Source organism: Conger conger, chromosome 3 (assembly GCF_963514075.1).
Source record: "Conger conger chromosome 3, fConCon1.1, whole genome shotgun sequence".
NCBI classification, from domain to species: domain Eukaryota; kingdom Metazoa; phylum Chordata; class Actinopteri; order Anguilliformes; family Congridae; genus Conger; species Conger conger.
Window position 1 is genome coordinate 5,532,607 of NC_083762.1, and position 25,782 is coordinate 5,558,388.

The following is a 25,782-nucleotide window of genomic DNA, read 5'->3' on the forward strand; positions in this document are numbered from 1 at the left end:
CAGGGCTGCCCAACCCTGTTTCTGGAGATCTACCATCCTGTAGGTTTTCATTTCAAACCCTAACAAAGCACACCTCATTCAACAGCCAGAGATCTTCTAGAGCTGCTGTATAATCAGGGGTGGCATAATCTTAAAAACCTACAGGAGGGTAGATGGTCCGGGAACTGGGTTGGGTAGCCCTACTCAAGAGCAAGATGGAAATCTTGCATAGAGTGCTTTTAAAGATCTATTTAAACAATAATCTTAGCATTCGGTTTTATGTTAAAGTAAATGTAATAAAATATAAAGATAATATAAATCTAATGTAATAGAAATTCCATATAATAGTAAATTGGATATAAGTTCAATATGTAATTTAGATGACTTTGCATTGAATGACATTTATTCATTTATCAGATGTTCACATCGGAGTGACCTGATAATGCAGGACAAGAGAAGTGCATCCAACTGAGTTATGAGCCACAGTGCCAGAGCTGGCTATTACTGTTCCTCGGTCAGAAAGTGTATGTACATCACCATTAAATCAATATGTCTATGTATACGTCTTGGTTCTTCTACTTCCTCTAATTGTCTTCTTTCTATTCTTCTTCTTCATCTTCTTGTTATCCATCCATTATCTGAACCCGCTTATACTGAACAGGGTCGCAGGGGGGCTGGAGCCTATCCCAGCATACATTGGGCGAAAGGCAGGAATACACCCTGGATAGGTCACCAGTCCATCGCAGGGCACACACACCCTTCACTCACACACTCATACCCACAGGCAATTTAGACTCTCCAATCAGCCCAACTCCATGTCTTTGGACTGTGGGAGGAAACCGGAGTACCCGGAGGAAACCCACGTGAACACGGGGAAAACATGCAAACTCCACACAGAGAGGCCCCGGCCGACCGGGATTCAAACCCATAACCTCCTTGCTGTAAGGCAGCAGTGCTACCCACTGCACCATCCATGCCGCCCTTCTCGTTGTTGTTGTTGTTGTTGTTGTTGTTGTTGTTGTTGTTGTTGTTGTTATTGTTGTTGATGTTATTATTATTATTATTATTATTATTATTATTATTATTGTCAGCTCATGTGAAATTTAATTATATGGTTCCAGGGGCCTGCATCATACAGGCCCCTGGAACCATATAATGGGTTTTACTCAGTGCAGTTATCCAGCTAATTCAGTGATCCTGCTTTGTGGGTTTTACTCAGTGCAGTTATCCAGCTAATTCAGTGATCCTGCTTTGTGGGTTTTACTCAGTGCAGTTATCCAGCTAACTCAGTGATCCTGCTTTGTGGGTTTTACTCAGTGCAGTTATCCAGCTAACTCAGTGATCCTGCTTTGTGGGTTTTACTCAGTGCAGTTATCCAGCTAACTCAGTGATCCTGCTTTGTGGGTTTTACTCAGTGCAGTTATCCAGCTAACTCAGTGATCCTGCTTTGTGGGTTTTACTCAGTGCAGTTATCCAGCTAACTCAGTGATCCTGCTTTGTGGGTTTTACTCAGTGCAGTTATCCAGCTAACTCAGTGATCCTGCTTTGTGGGTTTTACTCAGTGCAGTTATCCAGCTAACTCAGTGATCCTGCTTTGTGGGTTTTACCCAGCTCCTCACATGTAGCTAGCTCCATACTGCTGCCAGATGCGGCTCAGCTTTTTCAGTCTGTTCACAGCTTACAGCGTCGCCCATGGAGCCAGGAATGATAACAAGCCTTCCTATTTGTCTTTGCTGGAAGGGGCCTCCTGGTTATATTTCTGCCAGGTAAAAGCAACAGGAGTGGCAGTTACACGCCCGATCGTCAGACCGGCCACACTGAGGCTATTGTACGTTTCTCTCTCAGGGGTTTTTTTTTTTTTACCAGGGGAAATATGATTTTGAGATGCCTCACATTAAGATAAGGTCTGCATTCACAGATGGAACTGAAAATGTGGCCCATAACCCCACAGAGACCAAAATAAGGGTTTTCAATTTTGCCCAAAGAAAACTTCAGTCAGCAAATCCCAATAAGGCACCTCTTTCACTACATGTGTAAATCTTTATCGTGATTAAATTTAAATGCATGTGTTTCATTACTCGGTCGAACCTTGATATAGGATTACCGAAGCCAGGAAAAGTGTTGAAAATTACCGCTGAATCAGATATTAGTTTAGCCTTAAATGCTTGAAGAAGACCGCAGGAATTGGTCGCAACATTGAGACTATGTATATATTGTACAGAACCACACTGGGAAACCTTAATCTGATTTTGAAACTCAATCTTTTATGAATTGATGAAGCAGAGGTCCTCAATCTTACGCAGGAAGGGCCCGGTTTGGGTGCGGGCTTTTGTTCCAACCAAAAGGTGACGCACCTGACTCTACTAATCAAGGACCCTCAGCAAAGACTCGTGTGGTTCGTCAGCAGACTCAGGTGTGCAACTGCTAGGTTGGAGCACCCACGCCGGCCCTTTCTGGGTAAGATTGAGCATCCCTGACTTGGAAGACGAGCGGGACTAACTCGGCTTGTGAGCGGGGACTCACCCACGACGTGGATGTCGATGCTGTCCGAGGCCGTGTGGTCAAGCATGTTCTCCTGCACCCTGCACACGTATGAGCCGGAGTTGTCCAGGGAGACGTTGGGGAAGTAGAGCGTGGAACGCATGATCGTGGTCGAGAGGAAGTCGGTCAGGGGTTCGACCTCCGAGCCCTGCGGGAAGTCAGGTTTAGTTAAACGTCTTCATTTTCACGGCAAGTTGTTCAACAGCAAAAAGTGACAACCACCTTACAATAAATACACCCACAACAATGTATGAGCATTAAAAACATTAAGAAAGACATGAAAACATTATTTCAAGCAATGTGTGCAATTGTTATAATGTTAAAACAGTGCCTTAACAGATAGGAGACCATAGGACCCATCCATGCACTTCAACAGAGCCTTAAGAAATAGCAGACAGTGCACACTGTTCTCACAGATACCGGACTGGGGGGCCCATCCGTGCACAGTACCTTAGCAGGATGAGCCACCCAGCAGTCTTACTGCAACAGCTTTGATACGTACAGCAAGCAGGGAACCAAGAACATCCACACACACACACACACACACACACACACACACACACACACACACACACACACACACAAAATCACCTCATTCCACTGAGGGTTTATTCTTACAGTTTTGAGTGTAATTCCCACCACATTTTATCTGGTTTTTAAGCAGTGGTATGTAACTGTAGGCGGTGGGCCCGACATCTTGACGTGATTAACGCGGCAGTAGAGAGCGATCGCCCTGGACCGGGCTGCAGAGAGCCGTAGGAACTCAACCGCCCACTCACTTCCGCGTGTGGGTATTCCCAGGAGAAGAAGACCAGTTCCGCTCCGTGATTGGTGCAGTGGACGAGTAGTGGTTCCCCCTGTTTGAGCACGGTCTGGGAGGCGTTGACGTGGGCCTCTATGGAATCCGGCACTGAAACAGGGCAGAGAGAACAGAGAGAGAAGACGTTGTGATGCCAGGACGATCACAACAACGGCCCTGCAGGAACAGGATGCTTTTCATCTCCCGCAATTCGGCTGAGTGAGTTAGCTGGACAGCTACACTGAGTAAAAACTAGCTGTTCTGCGTTTTACTTAGTGCAGTTATGCAGCTGCTACATGATACAGGGCTCTAATCTAACCCCAGTACTTTAATCTTAACTAATCAATGGGCTTCTAAATTTTCTTTTAAAAAATGTAAACACAGTTCAGCGGTTGCTGAAACATATGTAAAATATTGCAGAAGAAAATAAATAATAATCATAATCATAATAGTTGTAAGTAAGCAATGGGTAAATCATATTAAACTAATTTTTGGCTACCTGAAATGTTTTCAATGGGATGCTTCATTGGATATACAGTACCTACAATTTTACTTCAATTTGTTGCAGCTATATTTTTCAGGTTTTCTCAACAGAAAAATTTTAGCTTTCGGAAAATGAACCGATAATGCTGCAGTTTGGAAAGACAAACTGAACAGGTCTGCCAAGTTGAGTGAAAGCGTGTTTTGACGGGGGACTCACCCGTGATGGTGTAGACGTAGAACTGGATGGAGTCCTTGGTCTCCCCGTTGAGCTCTGCTCTGCAGAAGTAGGTCATGTCCTCCAGGCGGGCAGTGAACCCCTTGAGCGGATGGTACGCCCCGTCCAGACGAGTGTGGGTGGTGCCCTCGTACAGCGAGACCTTTATCCGAGGGTCCGTCACCATGCAGGGAATCGTTCCCTCGTCGTTGTTCTTCATCACCATGTGGTACTCCTCCGGGAGGAACCAAACCTTATCGTCTGGAGAGGGGGGGGGGGGAGCAGGTGGGAGGGGAGCAGGTCAAAGAAATTAAAGAGCGAAGATCTTAGGGGTTTGAAAAGGTTGTTATTCATTTTGGGTCGATTAATTAAATTAATTAATTAATGGGCCATGTGTTAAAATGACAGTAATTCCTACACGGATCACCCGATATCGACTCAAATTAAAGGTGGAAGTCTGCAATTTACCCTCATATACACTGTGTCATTTCCATACCAAAGTGCGGATGTACAGAGGCAAGACCATAATGAGGGTGTCACTGTCCAAATACACTATACGCACACATACTGTATCCACTGCTAAAACATATATACGCATGTACACATATACATGCGAACATATATGCACACATGTCCACTGCTAATGCATGCATATGTACCCATGTCCATGCTGGCACATATCCGTTCTAACATATCCATGTTAACACACGCCGACACAATCTTCAATCAGATTCCATTTTAAGTCGCCATTCTATTACAGAGATGCGATGTGACGCCGGGGTGCGGAAGCCACCTCCTGCAGGCTGTCCGATGAAAACCCGCGTCATACATTCAACCTCACCTGGAACGAACACCGAGATCTCTCGGGTGTCGCCCGCGTCAGGTTCAGCGCAGGTGTACACGCCCGTGTGGTTCCACGCCACGTTCTCCAAGGTGAGGGTGCTGTAGGTGGGCCCGTTCGTGACCCGGATGCCCGTCGCCGTCGGGTGGCTGTGCTTCCAGGTCACCGCGCCCCCTCCCCGGCATTTGGCGGAGAAGCTCGCGCCCTTGTTGAGAACGGAGACGTCGCCCCCGGGCGTGATCTCCAGGCCGTGGCTGCCTCTGCAGAGCTGAAGGGCTTTGGAGCAAGGAAACGACGGCAGACAAATGTTTGTGGTCTGAAATAAAGCAGCGGCTTGTGCCAGACGCCCTTTTTGGAAATACTGTACATTTGATTGACGATGAGCATCCGCTTGAAGGAGCTGCGGTTTGTGTTCGTCCGTGATGCGTACAATAGTTACAATGCAAAAAATACTGTAAGTAATTCCAGTGAAGTATTTTAGTCTTACCGTATTTTTTTGCTAAATAAGACGAAAATTGTGCCAATGAGGTAAGACAGTTCGAGTCATTTCGAGATTTCCCTGAGGGGTAAGACATTTTTCACGACATTAAATATTTTCCACTTGAGAAAAAAAAAAACCTTAATTGTAATTTCAAAACCAATTTTTTTTTTGAGTTTTGTAATTCTGAGGTTGCAGGTTTGATTCCCAGTCAGGTACTGGTACTCTACCCCCGAACAAATCACTGGAATCAGTTCAATAAATGCAGCTGCAAACCTGCACTGTGTGTAGTGAGCAAAAGCCATGTAAAATCGGAGGCATTTAGAGCATTTAGAACATTCCCTCTGCACTGATCTCTCACCTGCAAGCAGGACTGCTAGAGGCATTGCTGCCCGACAGTTTCCTCTCATCATGGTAGAAAATATGATGCGTGATGATATTCTGTGGGGAATAAAAATGCAAAAACAGCAAGGATGCCTTTCAATAAAGTATACAACCAGGGGTGGAAAGTCCAGGGGTCTGAAGGTAAAGCCCTGCTGACAACAACAGCACAAGCAATGTTTTGAAACGGCTGGTAGCTGGTTGTCCAGCTCAGACAAGCTAGCAGCACTAGCTGGTTGACCAGCTGATACCCAGCTAGACCAGATTTATGACCAGCTTGGCCATGATGGTTGATCAGCTCATAAACAGCTAGACCAATTTTATGACCAGCTCGGCTATGCTGGTTGACCAGCTCACAACCAGCTAGACCAGCTTTATGACCAGCTCGGCTATGCTGGTCGACCAGCTCATACCAAGCTAGACCAGCTCAGACAATGACCAGCTTGACCACCTCCATTTTCACACTGGTCAAGCTGGCATAGCTGGATTTTACAGCAGAGAAGTCCTGCCATGCGTTTCCTCCACCTATGAACTAACTCAGCCAGCTGATTTCAGTAATTACTCCTACCCCCTGGCTGAAGAGCTGTGCTAATTAGCAAATCCAGATGACTGGAACAAAATACTGGGCAATGGCTTTTACTTCCTGAGCCTGGACTGTCCACCAAAACATCAAAAAGTCATGCACAACACAAAGCAGGTATCACTGACCAAGAGTCAATATTTTAGATTTCCTGTTTCAGGGGTGTAGCTATGAATTCTGGCCCCCCTGAAAGAATATTGCACTGGAATTTTCACTGGGCCCCCCCTCCCACTGAAATCCCAACTGTGGGCCCCTAAATGGTAAATGATTGGCAGTTATATAGCGCCTTTATGCAAAGCTCTGTACAATTAATGGTTTTCATTCAACCATTCATACGTGAATGGACATTCAAGACACCAACCAGCTCGTCAGGAGCATTTAGGGGTTAGGTGTCTTGCTCAGGGACACTTCAGCAAACCCAGGCTGGGATCGAACCGGCAACCCTCCGACCGCCAGACGTCAGCTCTTACCACCTGAGCTTTCCACCCTACTAGTGACGGCCCAGACGTGTATCACTGGTACAGACACTGCATTGAAACTACTCTTGGCTAGATATGTATAATGGAAAAAGTTTTCGATTGTCCTGACCTTTGTTTGGGGATTTAACACAATATTGGTTCATTGGTTTTATTTTTATTTTTTTATGTATGACACAACCGCTTCCAGGATTCCAAAAACACAGAGTGAAGTTTAAGTGAACATGAACAAAGCACAAATACTTACTATGATACTGTGGCATGTTACTAATCGGATTCCTGATACATTACACTCACATACTGTCCCTGCCACCAAATTTTTCCTCCCCCATACCCATCATACTGTACCATACCGCGTTAAATCCCCCAACTTAAATATCAGAGACCTCCTTTCTGGAGCCGGGAGGAGATGTGGGAGACTCAGATTTCATAGTGTTGAGCTGTCTCCTGGCATGTACCCCTCTGTGTGTGTATCAGCGTGGATCACAAGCTCCTATCTTACCTCTGCATGTCTAAGCTATTCCTCACTTTGTGAGCACATAGCTAGCTAATAAACCAACAAGATGGACAACAAGATGGACGCCTAGATGCCTGACTGGGTCACCTGCAGTCATACATAAAATATATATTTTAAACTCTTCTGTTAAACATGATTTCTGTTGCCACCCCGCAGAGACAATCATACGACCAATTTACTGCCCGCTTGGATGTTTTACTGACTGCTCATACTTCAGTAATCCGTAGGAAACTACTTATCAGTGCTCACTACAGAAATATTTGAGATATGAAGCACCAGTAAAAAAGTGTGAATAGTGACAGTGGCCTCTAATTAGTAAGGACATTCTGCAGGACAGCTGTAGGGGTCGGGGCAATGCCTGATAGTACCCTTCCCAGTGACCCCAATATCTGTAACCCCCCCTCCCCCCCCTCTCAGACTTTCCCAGTATATGAGCGCACAGGGGGCCAGGAAGTTTCCGGAAAGGCGAAGGCGTCCGTCGATGTAGAGCGGCCTGTGGTTGGATCTGCGTGACACACAACATCTGCCTCATTTGTGTCTTCTGACATGAGAACATGGCCGGGTTTTTAGCAAGGCTGGCGAAGAGGACTGTCAACTTGGCTTTAACACATCAGCAGTTGTGTGGGCTGTGTTCAAGTGGTTTGTCATACAATTTATGTCAAATACTGCACTCTGACCCTGAGTTATTTAAACAGTGAAAGAGTATTAATTTTCAGGAGAATGGACAAGAAAAAAACCAGTACAATCATTTCCACTTGGAATATTTAAAGGGATTTTCCAGAGACAAGACCACATGTGAGTGTGTGTGCTGACTTCACCCACACTCCTTAAAACAACACCCCACCCCCCACCCCCCCGCCATAAAAACTAAAATAAAACCGCTGTTCTGAATTCTGTTTGGTTCTGTTGGATCATCCTGACGGCCACAGAAACAGCAATAACGGCGGGAAAAAGGGTGGGAGGGCAAACATCGTCCGGGAAAGGGCAACAGCTCGCTCTCGAATAAAAGCGGAGCGTTTCTGGTAAACACTGTTAAAAAGACGGACCACAGTGGCTTCTTTTGTGTCCTTTTGTGTTGTGTAGGCCACTTGCCTGTTGTTTGTCAACACTGCTGCCCTGCTGAAAAGAACAGCTGAAGCTAGGTTTTGAAACAGCTGGCAGCTGGTTGACCGGCTCAAACCAGCTCCCTGTTTGACATGGTTTGACCAGCTCAAGCTATGTTTTGAAACTGCTCAGACAAGCTACCAGCACTAGCTGGTTAGCCTGCTCGTACCTAGCTAAACCAGCTTCATGACCAGCTTATCCATGCTGGTTGACCGTCCCATACCCAGCTAGACCGGCTTCTGACTATTGACAATAGGGTGTTTAGCTGTTCTCATGTGCAATGAGAGCAAGAAACTAGGGGTCATGCTGACTGACTGCTGTCCAGTTAGACAGACAACCATCATCATCATCATCTTCATCAGCATCACCAACCTTCGTTTGACTGGGGAGTCGCACCAAAAATAAAACCTCATCAAGTGTGACCCAGTCAAAACAAGGCAGCCAACAGATTTGCAAAAGAGTAGCCTACAACATAGGTTAAATTCCCAGATAGCTACCACAGAATACCGCGAGCATCGCACCAAAAATGCAAATATAAACTCACATCTAAAAGTTGCAAACACTTTAAAACAGCATTCAACATGTGCAACAGTTAGGCCTATTTCTTATTAACAGGATAACAGTTTCAACTGAGGTACAGATAAAGGAGACTCAAGTTTGCCCACAGTGTAGATAGCTAAGGAGATTGGCAGCACAGCAGTACATAAAAGTATGGCCTTGGTCTTAATAGCAGCTTAAGTAAATTAAAGGTACGATTTTTGTGTTAAAACATTGTTACAAGACCATTACAAGACCTTCCTATTATTTAAAAAAGCTCACTGACATGTTGACTCACCCAACAGTATTGTCCGTAAATGATAAATATGCATTTGACGGCCCGACACTCTGTACCAAAACATTGTATAACTGTACCATAATTCAAGCTCAATGGTTGAAAATTGGTTCTAATTGCCACAGCCAATGGTGTTTCAACGTCACCGCATTACAGAGAAGGGGGAGGGATAAACAGTGTTGTGGTTTGAAGGTGTTTGTTGCTGCTATTCCTCTCTTGACCATTAGAAGTCCAAAATTACCTATTGTACCTTGAAGTTCAAACAATGTATTTCAAAGAGAAGTCATTATTAATGAGAAACATTACAGCCAGCAGTCAGAATCTTACCCCTAGCTCTCTTCACCTTAATCCCCATAAAAATGTGGACTGACTGGCTGCTATTGACCGACTGTTAGGCCTATTGACCGGCTGCTCAACAGATGGTGCAAGCAAGTCCAGGATGACAAATGACCGAGGAACTTCTTCAATTTCTTATAGCCTGACTCAGAACATGACTCAGAGGGAACGTGTTCCAGGAAGATGTCGCTCATATTGCGTTTTTTGGATGAGATCGCGTTTCTGCAATTCACCTTAAGCCATTTTGACGACGCACATAAATCTCTACGTTTCTCATGTTTTTTTTTTTTTTACGGAAATCTGATTTACGGACGTTTCGGGTGCTTTCCCTATGAGGAGAGCAGCTGCCGAGCTCCCCGATAAACCTTTATTGTGTCCCCTCTTTTCTAATAGTAGGTCGACGGCATTACTTGCACTCAGATTCCAGTATCCTTGCTCATGTATGGCCTTCCCAAGGTGGACAGCGTGTCTCAGGGGAGAGGAGTTCGTTCCGCTGTGGGACAGGACTAGCCCTCCTCCTTTCTGTCAGAATTTGGCAGCGGTTGCACTGGCACTACACCAAGGCTCTGTGAACTGAGCGATGAAAATCGTTTCGCCCTTCAGAATGAGGACTGCTAAACGGCACTTGGCAAAGGCAAAATAGGAGACGCGGGGGGAAGATGACGAACACAAAAAAACGAGGTCAGTTCTTTCAATGAAGATACTGCTGAGTAAAGGCAACTAACGGTAAAGGGTGGAAAAACCAGAGAAACAAAATGGCTGAACTGAATGAGAGGGAGAGAGAAAAAAGAGAGAAAGAGAGAATGGGTTGGCAGGGGGGTTGCTTTTCCAAAAAGCAGCAACAGAGTCCCAGGAGACACTGGAAACGTCAATGCACCCCCCCCAAACAAAAAATAAATAAAAAGCTGTACAGTTGCGCGTAGCGGACACACTCAGTCTCCGTCTGCCAAATTAATTACACCCCCGGTCCCGTGGAGGGGAACCTCTGAGGGTCAAAGGCCATATTGTTCTGTTCCTTCTCTTCTCACCAGGGTCAGAGAGAGAGAGAGAGAGAGAGAGATAGGCTGAAAGATAGACAGTGAGGGAGGGAGAGGGAGAGAGAGAGAGAGAGGGAGAGAGGGAGTGAGAGAGAGGCTGCAAGATAGAGACAATGAGAGAGGAAGAGTGAGAGAGGGAGACAGGGGGAGAGAGGGAGTGAGAGGGAGTGAGAGAGAGGGAGAGAGAGAGCTGGAGAGAGGGAGAGAGAGGCTTCAAAATAGAGACAGTGAGAGAGAGGGAGAGAGGGAGTGAGAGAGAGAGGGAGAGAGAGAGAAAAGCATCCATAAGTAAACACTGTGTCATATGCTGTGGGAACAGATGCAAGTGGCCGGTGAGGGTGGGGTGGAGGGAGGGGGGGGGTGTAGTGGGGGTGGGGGGGGGGGGGGCAGGGGTCTGGAATCAATTAAAGCCGAAACGCAGGGCTGGGAGCGTGAGCGAGGGTGGGAAAGAGAGGGGGATGAGCGGAAGAACAGAACGCGAGGCGGGCGGAGGGGCGGATGGAGGAGTTTCCCCCGCGGAGGCAGGGCTACGGGAAACGCACGCTCTCCCGTGGCCCTGTGACGGGGAGACGGGCGCTCGGCTCCAGCCCAGCCCGCGTCACAGCGAGCAGCTGTGTTTCGCTCCGGGAGTGGCCGACACACCCGGCTCTCCTGCAGGGCGCTGAGCGGTTACCGGTGTCTTCAGCTGTGGCTTTCCTCCCCACAGTTCTGAAATCTCACAGATATCCACCCGAAATAAAAATAAAACTGCCCTCTTCCCTGAAAACATGACCCCAGCATCAGTGTTCACCTGACAGCTATAATAATTAGAGGTGCGTAATAAAAGTACCAAAATTCTGGAACAGTTTTTTTTTAGCAAAAAATAAATAAAAATCCTTATATGTGAATGAGTTCGGTATCAAAAACATTCCCATGAATTCCCAAACGGAGGTCTGGACAATCTAGATCCATTTCAATGACCCAGGCATGACATGTATCCAGGAGCGGTTTCCTGTATCTGTGGCATGCTAAGTGTAAAATATTGACTCTTGGTCAGTGATATCTGCTTTGTGTTGTGCATGACTTTGGGTTGTATGCAGAGGTGGAATTAACTCCTCAGGTGGAACTAATTGGTGAAATAAGCTGGCTGTGTTCAGTGGTGGAAGAAACACAGGGCAGGACTTTTACTTTTACAGGACTTTCCCCCTTTGGTAATTCTTATCATAATTACCATATTATCCAATCCATAATAATGCATTAATCCATATTTCAGCACAAACAGAGCAAATGCAGGACTCACACATGCAGGTAAATTTAAAGGTTGTTTAGGATGGCGCAGCTCGATTTAAACACCTCGTAACCAAACTGCTCGGGACACCAACGTTCTCGCTCTCCTCTCCAACACCGCCAGGAAAACGACTCCTGCATCTCCTCCCACGCCTAATCTTTCCTGGGGAGGGACAGCTATATAAACTGACCAGCGGTGCCCCCCCCCCCCTCCCCGACACCCAGCACCCCTCCGTCCCTTTCCCCCCCTCTGAGGCCCGAACTCTGCCCTCAGTCGCACACCCACCCCCTCACTCCCCGGGTTTCACAGTTCAGATTCCCAGGATTAACCTCTGCAGTTTTCCCATGAAGAGGAATCCTCGGGAGACGGGGGCCGGAGCGCGCTGCCGCCAGGCTCACCTTCTCCCAGGGGGCCGTGCTCCCGGCACGTGAACCCCGCGGGTCGGACGAGACGAGACGCAGAGAGAGCGCGTCTGTCAACGCCGTGACCAGCTCACAGGCCATCACACGTCATCAGAAATGACCAAAGAAGTGTTCCACTAGACCACCGCTTCTTAAACTTTTGAACCCAAATTAGAAATACTTTTAATATCCGGACGTGAATTGGTACCATTCAGGGACCAGTCAAAGACACAAACTAGGTCAGCCTAGTGGACTACAGTTTCAGTCCGGGACCCACCCCATACACTCCCGATACCCATTTTACATTACGTGTCATTCGCCAGACGCTCTTATCTAGAGCAACGTAAAGTTGATTAGACGAAGCAGGAGACAATCCTCCCCTGGAGCAATGCAGGGTTAAGGGCCTTGCTCAAGGGCCCAACGGCTGAGCGGATGTTATTGTGGCTACACCGGGGATCAAACCACCAACCTTGCGGGTCCCAGGCATGTGCCTTAACCACTACGCTACAGGCCGCGACCAGTAGCTTCAGAAACACAGCACTCAACACATGATAATTCATGGGGACGGAGGGTTAAAAATGTGAAAATGAGACTTTAGAGTCGGGGCGGGACTGTTCTTATTATTTTACTTGCAGAGCTGGCCAAGGAAGCAGACTGGAGATATAGTGTTTAAGTAGTATGAGAGAGGGGGGGGGGGGGAAATTAACATTGACAGGATGTTCACTTTGAAAGACGGTTTTCATGGGAAATTACACCTCCAACACTGGGAGAGACTGACTGGTAATGGGAGAAACTGCTGGCCAGTCTTGCAGACACAGATTAAATTTAGTCACAGACTAAATTCAATTTTGGATGCAGATTATCCATACAATACTCAATTTAGTCCAGGACTAAGGTTAATCCGTGTCCTTGAAACCAGCCCTAAAACTCTGGTCAATAGTTTTGGTCAGCAGGCTCCCATGGCCGTAATCAAAGGCCAGAGGGATTGTCCTGTTCTGACAGCAGTGCAGTTCTCCCAGCCGGTAACATATCAATCCTGAAATAATTTAAATACAGATCACCCTGAAAGATACAGATTATCCTAAAGTATAATTCTTTACTCGTACTTGCATCAGGAAAGCTCGTTCTCTTCGGGGAAATGTCGACCGTCGCAAAAAGAAAAAAAACCGAATAAAACATCATTATGGAAGGGCAGCTCCTCGAATCAAATCGAAATTCAAAGCATGGCTTGAGTGAATGGCCCTTTAGAGGAGCCGGCGACGGGACTGAAAGCGCAGGCCAGTCACGGCTCGCCCTCCACTGTGTACCCCGAGTTGTCTGCCTGCCCGGGGGAGTTGGGGTGGTGCCCGGCTGATTCAACGCGGGATAATAAAAGCAGCGGATGACCGTTCAGCAGGGACTCGGACAGAAATACATGTCACTGTCCAGTCATAACACGGACTCTGCGCCAAGCGCTCAGCTCACGCACGGGGTGACGTGAGTCAAGAGGCGTGGGTGTGTTTTTGTCTGAAGAATCTGGAAAAAACGTTTATCACAACCGAACTCTACAATTTTGTGGTTCTTGCGAAATTATATGTGAAACACCGTTGGTGGGGGGGGGATACCGTACACGCTATTTTAAGACACTTTTGATGGCTCGATGCAGGTGAAGTTCAGGATCTGTTCTGGGGGTCTGACTTCTAGACTCTTCTGTGGATATTTTGTGATGTCATGAGTCAAGACCTACCTGAACTACCTTGAATTTAGGTTGGAGAATAGGTGCATATAATCCAATGTACACCCGCCTTAATTTAGGCTTAGCCATGTTCTTAAGAAGGCAAGTCAGTTATGTTTTTTCACGAGAATCTAGTAAGTGTGCCTCTTACAGAAAATGGACCGCGGACATGATGTGGTAACATACACGATGTTCAGTGTCTCTAGGGTCTCGGGGGTCTCTCGTGGGGCTGGTAGTGATGTTAATGTACACACAGTCAGCGGAAGTGCACAGAGGTGCAAGTTTTCCCAGAGAGGGCCTGGGAACCGGCTGCCTGTGCAGGGGGGGGGGGGGGGGGGGCTGACCCTTCCCAACGCTCCGAGTCTCTCTGAGCATCGCTCGCTGACATGAAGCACGGTCAGGGCGCGTTGCGTTTGATCCGGTTCCCTCCCGGGGGCCCGCGCCTGGGGCCTGCTCCTGGGGCCCGCTCCTGGGGCCCGCTCTCGGCCTGTGGATGTGCCGTTGCGCGCACACACCCCGCGCGCTGTTTGGATTCACAACATCTGGCGGCGATGACAACGGGGTGGGAACCGCGATCGGCCTCAAATGATGGAGAGCGAGAGAGAGAGAGAGGGCGAGAGAGAGAGAGAGAGAGAGAGGAGAGGAGAGGGAGGGAGGGAGAGAGAGAGAGATGGAGAGAGAAAGAGAGAGAGGGAGAGATAGAGAGAATGAGAGATAGAGAGAGGGCGCGAGAGATAGAGATAGAGGGAGAGAGTAGAAGAGAGAGGGGGAGAGGGAGAGAGAGATAGAGAGAGAGGGAGTGAGAGAAAGAGAGAGGGAGAGAGGGATGAGAGAGAGAGTGGAGAGGGAGAGAGAGAGACTTAAAGAGAAATTGAGAGAGATAGAGAGAGAGGGAGAGAGAGAGAGAGAGGGATGGAGTGATAGAGATAGAGAGACAGAGGGGGAGAGGTTGTAAAGTGTCAGAGCGGGGAGAACGTGGCCCAGCTGTAGTCCTGCCTCGCAGCTGGAAGGCTGGTCTTCCTGTTTTGGGGCGCGGGATGCCCCTGTGTGGGAGTGAGAGCACGATGGGACAGGGCCAAGTTCAACCTCCCACAAGAGAACACAGCCTGCAGCTACACAACCCTGCACACAGCACTACCATTCAGTACAAGTGAAGTGAGATATTACAGTGTAATGCAAGGAAACAACACTGTCATGTTAGCTGGAGCAACACGGAATGAATACCCATCTGAGATATACACGACTGCACGGAAAGCCCCACAGAAAACAACACAACTGAACTCCACAGAACTCACCGCAACACGCCTCCACAGAACCCAACACACCTCAACTCAACAGAACTCAACATTACTCAACACAACCCAACTCTGCAGACCTCATCACAACAGAACTCGACACAACAGAACTCCGCGAAATTCAAAACAACACAACTCCACAGAAGCAATGTGACACAATTTAACAAAGATCCTCACACGGAGTTCTGATGCTGTGCAACACTACACAAAAAAAGATGTTGTACTGACACATTTCATAAGCGGCACTGCAAATTCCAGTGCAACACGATCCAGTGCAAATTAAATCATGCAACACATTCCCCCTCATCCTCTCCATGCAAGGGCAATGCCATATCTGCAATGTTGCTGGCTGCTATTTTTATTTGACTGAAGTGACTTTAAACAAAATTGTCTTCTTGGTTAAAAATACACCAGTGCATCCAGCCCTCTTTTACAGTGACCTGGTGTTGCTTTATGACTATTAAAACCCTGTGTGCTTAAAACACACCATTTATTTCCCCGTTTCATCACAGAAGAGAAGAAAAGGGTCACAGATAATTTACCCTTTGGCCAAAATGAAAGAGTAGCCCGCTTTACAACATAGACAGCACCTATATATATACCCTCCTCCCCTCTTCTCTCCCTTTCTGTGCAGACTGTTTATAGATAAGCACAGAATTTTCCTTGGAAGCCTTCCACCGGGTGCTGGGATTGCAAGCGGACTGTGGGAAAAGTGCGGACGACAAGGCCAGTTAAAATAAACCCTGTTGTTTTTGTTATCTTTTCACAGGGACACATTCATCAGCAGCATCATCTATGTGTGTGTGTGTGTGTGTGTGTGTGTGTGTGTGCGCGTGCATGTGTGTGTGTGTGTGTGTGTGTGCGTGCATGTGTGTGTGTGTGTGTGTGTGTGTGCGTGTGTGTGTGTGTGTGTGTGTGTGCGCGTGCGTGTGTGTGTGTGTGTGTGTGTGCGTGCGTGTGTGTGTGTGTGTGTGTGCGCGTGCGTGTGTGTGTGTGTGTGTGTGCGCGTGCGTGTGTGTGTGTGTGTGTGTGTGAGTGCGCGTACATGTGTGTGTGTGTGTGTGCGTACATGTGTGTGTGCGCTAATCATCTGACAGAATGTGACAATGGTATCTCTTAACTTTATATGGGTCTAATAGGGTACTCATATGCAGTCCTCCCTGCCGTAAAATCCAGCTATGCCAGCTTGACCCTTGGGCTGGCCAAGTTGGTTATTAAGCTGGTCTAGCAGGGTATGAGCTGGTCAACCAGCTAGTGCAAGTCACTTATCTGGGCTGGTAGCTGGGAAACCAACTGGTCAAACCATGTCGAGCTGGGATCTGGTCTGAACTGGTCAACCAGCTGCCAGCCGTTTCAAAACATAGCTTGAGCTGGTCAAACCATGCTGAGTATGGAGCTGATCTGAACTGGTCAACCAGCCACCAGCTGTTTCAAAACCTAGCTTTTTTCAGCAGGGCTTTACCATGTCAGACTATATTTTACAGCGCTGGTGATAAAAACAGCCCATCAAGCCTGAAACGCTGCAGTCGCACTGAAAAGGTCCCGTTCACATTCCCACATCACGGGCCCCAATGCCCTAAGCTGGCACGCCTTTCATGTTGTAGCAATAAAAACAGACCTGTGTGGTTAATATCCTGTGGCTCGACCCATCCCAGCGAGAAGACAGTCAGGGCCTGCAGCCATGGTCTGGGTCTGAGATTTAGTGGAATTACTGAGTCCCGCATCCATCAGATGTGCAGCATGGACCGTTGCCCTGTTCCCACATCCAAGCGGAAGTCTGATTTACATCTGGCACGGAAACCAGCACAAGGTCGGTATCATAAACTGCAGTGACGCCGCATTGAGATGAAATAGAATCCCATACACAAAGCCACACTGTTGTCAATGTAATCGAATCGATGAAATGAACGCCACCGCAGAGCGATGCGTTTTCCGCGTCTCTACTGAACGGGCTGAGCGTATGAATACAAGAAGACCTATCTCAGTGCGCTGGCGCTGTCTCTGTGGCATCTCTGGAGCGAACGCCAGGAATGCGCACACATCACACTGCGCTGGCAACCGAACGGAGGCTGGAAACGATGTTAACGTGCTCGGAATTCCTGCCATTTTTCCTGGCTCGGTGGAAAGCCGGAAGACTAATGGAACGCCAAACCCTGGATGGAGCTACGTATGCCGTAAGCGAGACGACCGGGGGGGGGGGGGGGCTACGGCTTTGGCTGAGACCCCCGCGTGTCTGTGGTGGCGTCCCGTCAGGCTGGGTAACGGAGGGCGGGGGCAGGAGCAGCTCAGAGGTCCAGGGAGCAGCGGCCCTCTCTACCAGCTTTCAGGGCAGTTTAACAAAGGCCGATTAGCGCACGTCCTGTGCGCCTCGCGTCACGCCTAGGTCAGCGGTGACTCCCGAGCCGCAGTGCCACCCCCGATGTCTTTCAGCTCTCCAGAAAGGAACCCAGCGTGTAATCCTGGCAAACAAAATGGCCGCTTTTTTTTTTCCTGTATCTGTGCCCGCTCAAAGAGACGCTGATAAATCATGCCGGCTTTTGAGAGGCGATACAGGGCCAAGCCGCGTCATTCCAGGCGTTAGTGCCGCCGCCGTCGTCGTCGTGTGGGGTAAATATTCGCTGTTGCGTGGCCGTTGTTTGGGGCTCGTCTCCATCGGACACTTTCTCGTCTAGCGAGCTGTGGGGGGTTATTATTCCATCGCAGCAAGGCTGTAAAACACTCTGAAAAGCACAGAGCGTGTGTGTGTGTAGCTGGGGTAGGTGATTGCGGTAGGTGATCCAAAGACATACAGTGTGGTCCGTAAGTATTTGGATGGTGACAGAATTTTAAAGGGCTGCAACTCCTACAAAAAAAAGCTTGGCTGTCTGCTTTAATTAGAGGGTATGCAGACCCGTATCAAGCGTAGGAATTACAGCCCTTTTAAAATGGTGTCACTGTCCAAAACACTTAACAGACCTCATTATGTATAAAGTGATTTGTCTCGTCTTGGCACAAATCGTAGATTCAGATTACTGGGGACAGCGAGTCTGGCGGAGAGTAGCGCCGCCACCAAATATGGGTCTGCTGGAGTCCAAAGCAGCTTCCCACTCTCCTGCAATTAAACACTCCCTCGGATCGAGGGCCGCATTAATAATAATAATAACATTCGGAACATGCGTTTCCTGCATACTCAGTAGTGAAACTCTCTGACACATTGTCCTCCGGTCCCACACGAGGGGGCGTGTGGACACACTGGCCCCTTAAACCATCACCATATGGAGTTTAAAACGCCCCCGAACCCAAAACTTCACCGGGGGAACGCGTTCTGCCCCCTCGTTTCAAATCTGCCCCTGGGTGGGGCCGCCCACACAAATGAGAGATAGAGCGAGAATGAGAGAGAGAGAATACAGCTGAATACAGTCCTCCCTCGCATTAAATTCCACTCTTTTTCCATCCCTCCTTCCCAAATATTGTGCAGAAAGAAAAACCTTTTTTTCCTTCCATTCCTTTAACTCTTTACAGAAGAGGTTTTTTTTTTTAATGTATTTTTTCCTGTTCTAGAACTCTCAACTACCAGTGGTCATTTTTACATCATCGTGAGACTGTTTAGTTCAGAACATTCTGGTGTGATCTTACACCTTAAAGGGTTAAAGCAAACACGCTCTCCGGTTCCAAACATCTTCCCAGTAGTGTCTCTTTCCAGAATCCTAATAAAGTTGTACGCCCCTGAGATTTTTTCTCTCTCTCTCTCTCTCTCTCTCCCTCCCTCCCCTGCCTCCACAGAAACCGGCACGTTGGAGATTAGGCTGAATAAATGAGCTAAATAAGGAGAAACATCTGGACAGCTTGCCTTTGATTTGCAGAACAGTGTTTTATTGCCCCCTTTCAGGAAGTGTAAGACTCCAGAGGGTGGTGCAGTCGATAGTGGACACTACGATGAAAGGCCTTGAGCCTGACCAGAACTGACATAATGACCATTTATGAAAGAAATTTAGTTTAAGACAAGAAACACAAGGGCTGCATTTCCAACTATATGGCCTGCATTGCAAATGCATCACTTATTGCCTCCTTGTCAGTGCATATTGTCAAAGGTCCAGTATCTGTCCTTTAACTTCAGTGTAGATTTACTCCAGTTCTACAAATGAGACAGGCAATATTTCAGTTTTGGGGTAGGATGTGAACAGGAATTTCAAACAGCCTAAATGGATGTGTATTTGGATGGTATTTTTTGTTATACATTATTTCTCATAAGTTGTTAAAAGTGGTGGGAAGTAAAACATTAATTTAATTAATTAATTAATTAATTAATTCTTGAAGAGGATGTAAAAATGTGTTCCCTCTTCCCTGGCAGTATATCAAAACATAATGAAACACAACATAACATAATAAAACATAACACAACATTACACAACCTAACAAAAGATAACACAACATAAAAATAACAAAACATAAGGAAACACAATGTGACACAACATAACAAAAGACAACATATTCAGCCCAGCAATGCTTATCGTTTTCCTACCAATAAAGGCACCTAATGCTCACTGCTTACCTACAGACTAGATAGTATCCAGCACCGTTTTAAGACACCAGAGTTTCTGCCTTTACTACATCATCTGGTCCTCCGAAGACCCCACAATTCATTGTATTCCCCTGTAGGACCATATATTCGGCTATGCGAATAGCTACGCTACAAGGGTCATTCAGCAAAAAATAAAATAAATAATATTCTTGAAAATATTTTCACTGCAACGTGGTTTTGTCATCCAAGACACTTGTGTAAAAAAAAATAAGATACTTGCACCTTTTCCCTGCAGGGTCCAGGAGGATGTGTTACATTTGAACCTGCAGATGTGCTTTCTTCTACGGACAGTGTGTGGGTGGGCTTTTCCCAGAATGCTTTGTGAACAGAGCCTAGGGATGCCATGGTCCACACAAAAACAGATTAATTTCTTAATATGGCCTGGGTAGAGAATTATTGCTGATATGTATGCCATTGTTTGTTTAATTTGCATTCTGAATATCGCTCAGGAATTCATTCAGATATAACGCACAGAATACATTATGCAGCAAGACGCTGAAACGTAAGCATGCACTGGAAACGTATTTGGAAACAACATTTGCTTCCACCTATTCAAAGGTATTCAGTGCATTATGGCATATTTTTATTTATCATCATGTCAGGTTTTTGTTACTTGGAGGAGACTCTCCTTTAATTTACTGACCTAAAACTCTCTCTCAAAAGACCAATCCATGTGTTTTATTTGGCTTTGAGTTAAAGAAAAGATAGAGAGAGAGAGGCTGACAAAGCATTGTGTTTCCTCCTGAATGAAAAAAATAAAACATCTGTCTCAAGGCTGCGCAGATTCTCATGGAGAGAACAGCTGGAGGACGCATAAAACAGCTGAGATTTCCTTAATCTGCTTTAGACTTTTTCATAAAATGACTCGCGTTTCCTCATGTGTTTGACAAGGTTTCCATAACAATCAGTTGTGGAGGAGGGGAAAAAACCGTTAAAAAACCGTTGTGCTCAAACGCTTTTGCGCGAGCGTGTTATTACAGAATCGTTTTTAACGAAGTCTTAATGGCCCCGCTGTTCTTGTGTTTATTGTTGCTATTTCCTTCCAATGATTCAGTGCACTTAAAAATCCCATCAGTAAAGTTGATTCGCGTATGTTTACATATCTGTTTGTGTTTAAGCCCACGCGATAAAAACGGTCAGTTCATATTTTAAAATATGTCCCCTCAATTACCCTAAATTTCAGACGCTGCAACGAACATTCATGAACATGTTGACAGGTGTGAAATCCCCGGCACGCTGACAATGTAGCCTACGCCGATAGTGAGTAATGTTTTTTTATTTTTATTTTTTTTGGTTTGAGCTAATCAAACTGTTGTTTACGTGTAAAACGTCGAAAGAATGCAGGTTACGGCCGGGTTAACGCGATGTGTGCCCTACTCTCCGAAACACGCCAGAAACCTGGCTGTGGCCGTAATCTAAAGCACATTTTCGGGCTCCGTGGAATGCGGCGAGCATGAGGAATCAGGAAACAGCTGATGACTCAGACTGGCAACAGGCACTGCAGAGGAACAGAACCGCATTTAAACTGTCCGAGCAGCGCTGTTGTCCTACGTGAGTCCAAGCCATCCAGAACTGAGAAACTGGGAACCATATGTCCAGCCGCCCCCATGTCCTCCTGCCCTTATCCCCCCCAACCCATACACACACACACACACACACACACACACACACACACACACACACACACACTCTTCCTCAATAGGCTATATATACTGACCAAGTCTATTTTCTCCCCCAAGATATATCTATACATATATATTTACTTTGCCAATAGAGGAGGTTTTAGCAGTTGAACTGATGCAATTTCAAAGGCTCTAAATACAAACCGCTACTAAGAAAACAGTCATACAAAATTCTGCTGTGAGCTCTCCCATGACATTGTGAAACAAACCAAAACAAATTATTTTACGGAATTATTCACCATTTTGTAAACTGTTACAAACCAAAATTTTGATCCATCTGTCTCTCTAGTCAAACGTATGCAACAGTGCGTTCAGTTTCAGTTTTTAGCTTTATTTAGTCACATATTATCAAGTTTTATTTTAGAATTTTTTCTTATGTTTCAGAAACTGGTAGTTTATGAAGTTGGGGGAATTTTAATTAGAATAAAATACACATGGATTTGCTGGACGTGTACCGGTGGTGCAGAAATGAAATGCGTGTTGACCAGGAGTGTCCCTGGTGGTCCCCAGACAGAAGGACCCTCAGAGAAACAGAGCAGGTTCAGTCCAGGTGAGAGTGAAGATCGTTTACACCTCACCCTTCTGAGCAGAACCAAGAAACCTTGGTCACACTTCACAATAAGGGTACATGAATGAATTAATGATAACTAATTAAGTTGTTAACGTTAATTAATTGATATAAAAGAACATTAATTAAGCGTAAAATTAACTTGTATTAGTGTATTGTATGTATTAGTTACGTTAATATTTATACATTAGCAGACCGTAGGGAATTAACTGTTTTGTTCATTCCAATATGAATTGGCATTAACTAATGTAGTTGTCAACATCAATTAATCATGTACAAATGCATAAACAAAATCTTACAGATTAACTCAGTAGTTAGTTTACAGCTACATTAGATAATGCCTAGTTACATTAGTTAATGCCAATTCATGTAACCTTATTGTAAAGGGTTCCCAAAATCTTTCTTCTCTCTCTCTCCATCCCTGACTTCAGTGGGCGGTCGGGCGGTCGGGCGGTCGTGAAACGTGCTGGGTGTGTGGGTAAACGGTGTTAGGGTTTCACACCTTTGAGCCACAATGGCTGGTGTGTACGGAGATTCCTACTGGCAGTGGTCTAATGCCGGGCCCTAAAAAGCTTTCTCGCGGCCGGTCGAGGTGCCCATTTACACAGGTTTCCTGGGAATTTGCATTTAAATGCCCCTGCGGCTGTTGTTCGTTCTCAAACATTGGCAACATAAAACAGGGGCTATTCACACCTCCGGGGGGCTGTACGGATACTGGGAGCTTTCAGAGACATACAGCTCAGCAAATAGACTGTACTGCTGCCTGTGTTCAGCCTAGATTTCTGCATTCTGGATTTTTATCTGGTGCCTAAAATGTGTATATGACCATAATATACTGACCATGTTTTTCGCTATTCTCCTACAAAAATTCTTACTCAGAAATACAAACAAAAATGCTGTCGTATTGTACGTGTGTGCCAGTGCAGTATAATGGTTAGGGAAGGGAAGGTTGCAGGTTCGATTCCCAGGTGGGATACTGTCATTGCACCCTTGAGGTAGGAACTTCAGTGTATATCCAGCAGCATGAATGGATACTGTGTAAAAAGATGTCTAAGTCACTCCGGATAGAAATGTAACTGGGAAGTACAATACCAGAAGACCAAAATTACAGTGACAGCCAAGTGTCAGTCAACCCACAGCCAGCATATCTGGCAACCTTCAGAAGCACATCTGGCAGGCGAAGAACTGCTGCTCTATTTCACAGAACTCTATCTTAGGTACACAATAAAATGCTCCGTGTAGTGTAAAATCAACACTTACAGAGAGCATACGGTCCCTGTTGGAGTTGTACTCTGTTGGAGTTGGATTAACACTGGGCATTTTGCCGTGTGTAAACCCTGGAGTGAGTCGGTGGATGACAGGCACGCGACTCACCTTCAGAAGTGGCACCGATGGCTGACGGGGTCTGACTCCTAAAGCGTAAGTCCCCCTCAGTGGAGTCCTCCTGGAGTCGCTCCGTCTCCCGCTCGACCCTGAAGTGTGAGCAACGCTTTCCAGTCCGCTCGCTTTGTAGGAGCCGGGGAAGATTCCTCAAATCCGGAGGGATGAGAATCCAAGGCTTCTCCGTCAGGGGTATCCCTGGAGTGAGGTCCGCTCTGTTTGTTTAGTCAAATTTCAGCTGAGGGGGTCCACCAATGACAGGACTTACAAACCGGCAGCCGGCGGGGTAAAAAAAAAAAAAAATCACTTTTGGTGTTTTGGGGGCGAGGGAAAGACGGCCCCTGTTGCAGCGATCCCTGACTGCGGAGGGGAAACCGAAATAAATGCGGGGTGTTTATTGTTCTTCGGAGACTGTGGTCTGTGTGAGAGCGAGGCGATGCAGGTCTCCTATGAGGCTTCACACGTTTGTGACGGGCTGTCACGGCAACCGGCTAGCCTGACAGGAGAGGGCTGAGCTGTTCTGCTCTGGCCCGCCCCCCAAAAAAACACAGACCCCCAAAAATAAGGAGGAACCAATAAAGAAAAGTTGTTGTTGTTTTTTTTTTTGGAAAGGTCTGTCTTGCCCTGGTCGGATGTCTCCGTCCCTGACGAAAATAAATTGTAATCTCCTGTAAAGAAAAAAGGTATTTTCTTCTTTTGTTTCTGTCTCAGTTTTTAGTTTCTTTTTCCAGTTCTTCAGGAAAACAAACCTCCATGTGAGTTCTGTCAGGGATAATGACGGCTTTGTCCGCGCTACGTGCGGACAGAGAGAAGGTCCGACAGGGGACTGGGGTCGCAGAGCTGCGGCGGACACACTGGAGGCTGGGAAGAGGGAGAGCCGGTGCAGTCCTCCAAGAATCTCCGCTCCGCAGTGCCTGCGTCTGTTTTCAATCTCGCTTTTCCCAGGAGGTGAGCGGATGGCGAGAAAATTCATCGCCCTTGCCAGCAGCTGGGAGGGATGGGGGGCGGGGGCCGGGGCGGGGGCCGGGGGTATACTGGACTCTGTAGTCTCACCCCTGTAATTGGTGGAGTAACTAGCGGCCTGGCGGGGGTAATTAGAAGGCCATGGCACAGTGTTATGTGATTAGGGGGCACAGTGACGCGTTTATTTAAAGAGCCGACTGGGGTGTGTACCTATTACATACTACGAGTTTTACTGCCTTTAATCTGGATTAATGACATTACAGGCACTGCTGGATTGACAGAGTTAGAGAGAAATAGATAGAGAGAGAGAAGGAAAGAAAGCATGAGAGGTAGAGAGAGGGAGAAAAGAGAGCAGAGAGGGAGAAAGAGAGGTAGAGGGAAGAAGAAAGAGGGAGAGCGAGGGAGAATGAGAGGGAGAGAGAGAAAGAGAGAGGAAGAAAGAGAGGGGGAGAGAGGTAGAGGGAGGGAGAGGGGTAGAGAAAGAGAGAGGAGGGCAGGAGACAGGCAGGGAGAGGGACAGATTGACAGAGAGGGAGGAGAGATGTTGAGAGAGGAAGAGAGAAACAGACAGACAGATAAAGAGAGAGGGAGGAGAAGGGGGGGCAGCTAAGAAAAGATAGCAGGATCAGATCATGAGTCTCCTTTAGCCTGTACACATCTGCTGAAGCAAACAAGCATATCGTTATGATGTCATAACTTCACAGAAGTCCAAACGGTTGACTTAAATGCATTTTTTTCAGAGATTGTGTGGATTTTTTGGGGAACTGTTTTGATGCCCTCAGTGTTTTTATAACACCTTCAACTCCTTTAAAATCCACATAGCAAGGGAAATTTTCCACAATATGGGACCTTTAAACATGGTCACATTTACAAAGCACGTTGGCTGTGTTCCCCTGTGTGAGTGCAGATGTCTCTGCTGAACACTGACCTACAGGAAGACCCCCCCAGTACCCTGTTCTCCTGAAACCCAAACACGGGAGACCATGATTGACACACACTTTGCCCTGCCCTGTCCTCTGATTGGACAGTTCACTTTGGGAAGGCAATTGTATTTGTAAGGCCTCGATAACGCTTATCAAACTGCTCCTTGGGTGAGAAAAGACAGGCGATGTGGAGACCTTCTGACCCCACTGCCAGCAACAGACGTGAACAGATAACCCCACTGCCTTTTTGACATAAAACTGCTTGGGGCCAGGGTTTAGACATTATACATTAGCTTTGCTGTTCCTGGGTCAGTTCAAATACCTCATATATTGTATCTTAACCCTTGGAGGAATATTGGTGTTTTTCGGAATGCTTTGTTTTTTGTTGTTGCTGTTGTTGTTTTTCTTTTTCTTTTTTAAATTCAAGTTA

At 46.7% G+C, this 25,782-nt stretch overlaps 1 protein-coding gene across 1 annotated transcript in view; it reads right to left on the reverse strand.

The window, feature by feature from the left end:
- Positions 1-23,724, reverse strand: part of pdgfrb (platelet-derived growth factor receptor, beta polypeptide) — a 43,015-nt gene extending 19,291 nt beyond the window's left edge. The window contains exons 1-6 of the mRNA XM_061237122.1: positions 23,461-23,724; positions 5,697-5,776; positions 4,858-5,133; positions 4,020-4,277; positions 3,300-3,430; positions 2,503-2,668 (exon numbers count right to left, since the gene is read on the reverse strand). Of these exons, the coding sequence (XP_061093106.1) occupies positions 2,503-2,668; positions 3,300-3,430; positions 4,020-4,277; positions 4,858-5,133; positions 5,697-5,748 (883 nt within the window). The 5' untranslated portion in view covers positions 5,749-5,776; positions 23,461-23,724. The remainder of the gene's footprint in view (positions 1-2,502; positions 2,669-3,299; positions 3,431-4,019; positions 4,278-4,857; positions 5,134-5,696; positions 5,777-23,460) is intronic.
- Between the last annotated feature and the right edge of the window lie 2,058 nt (positions 23,725-25,782).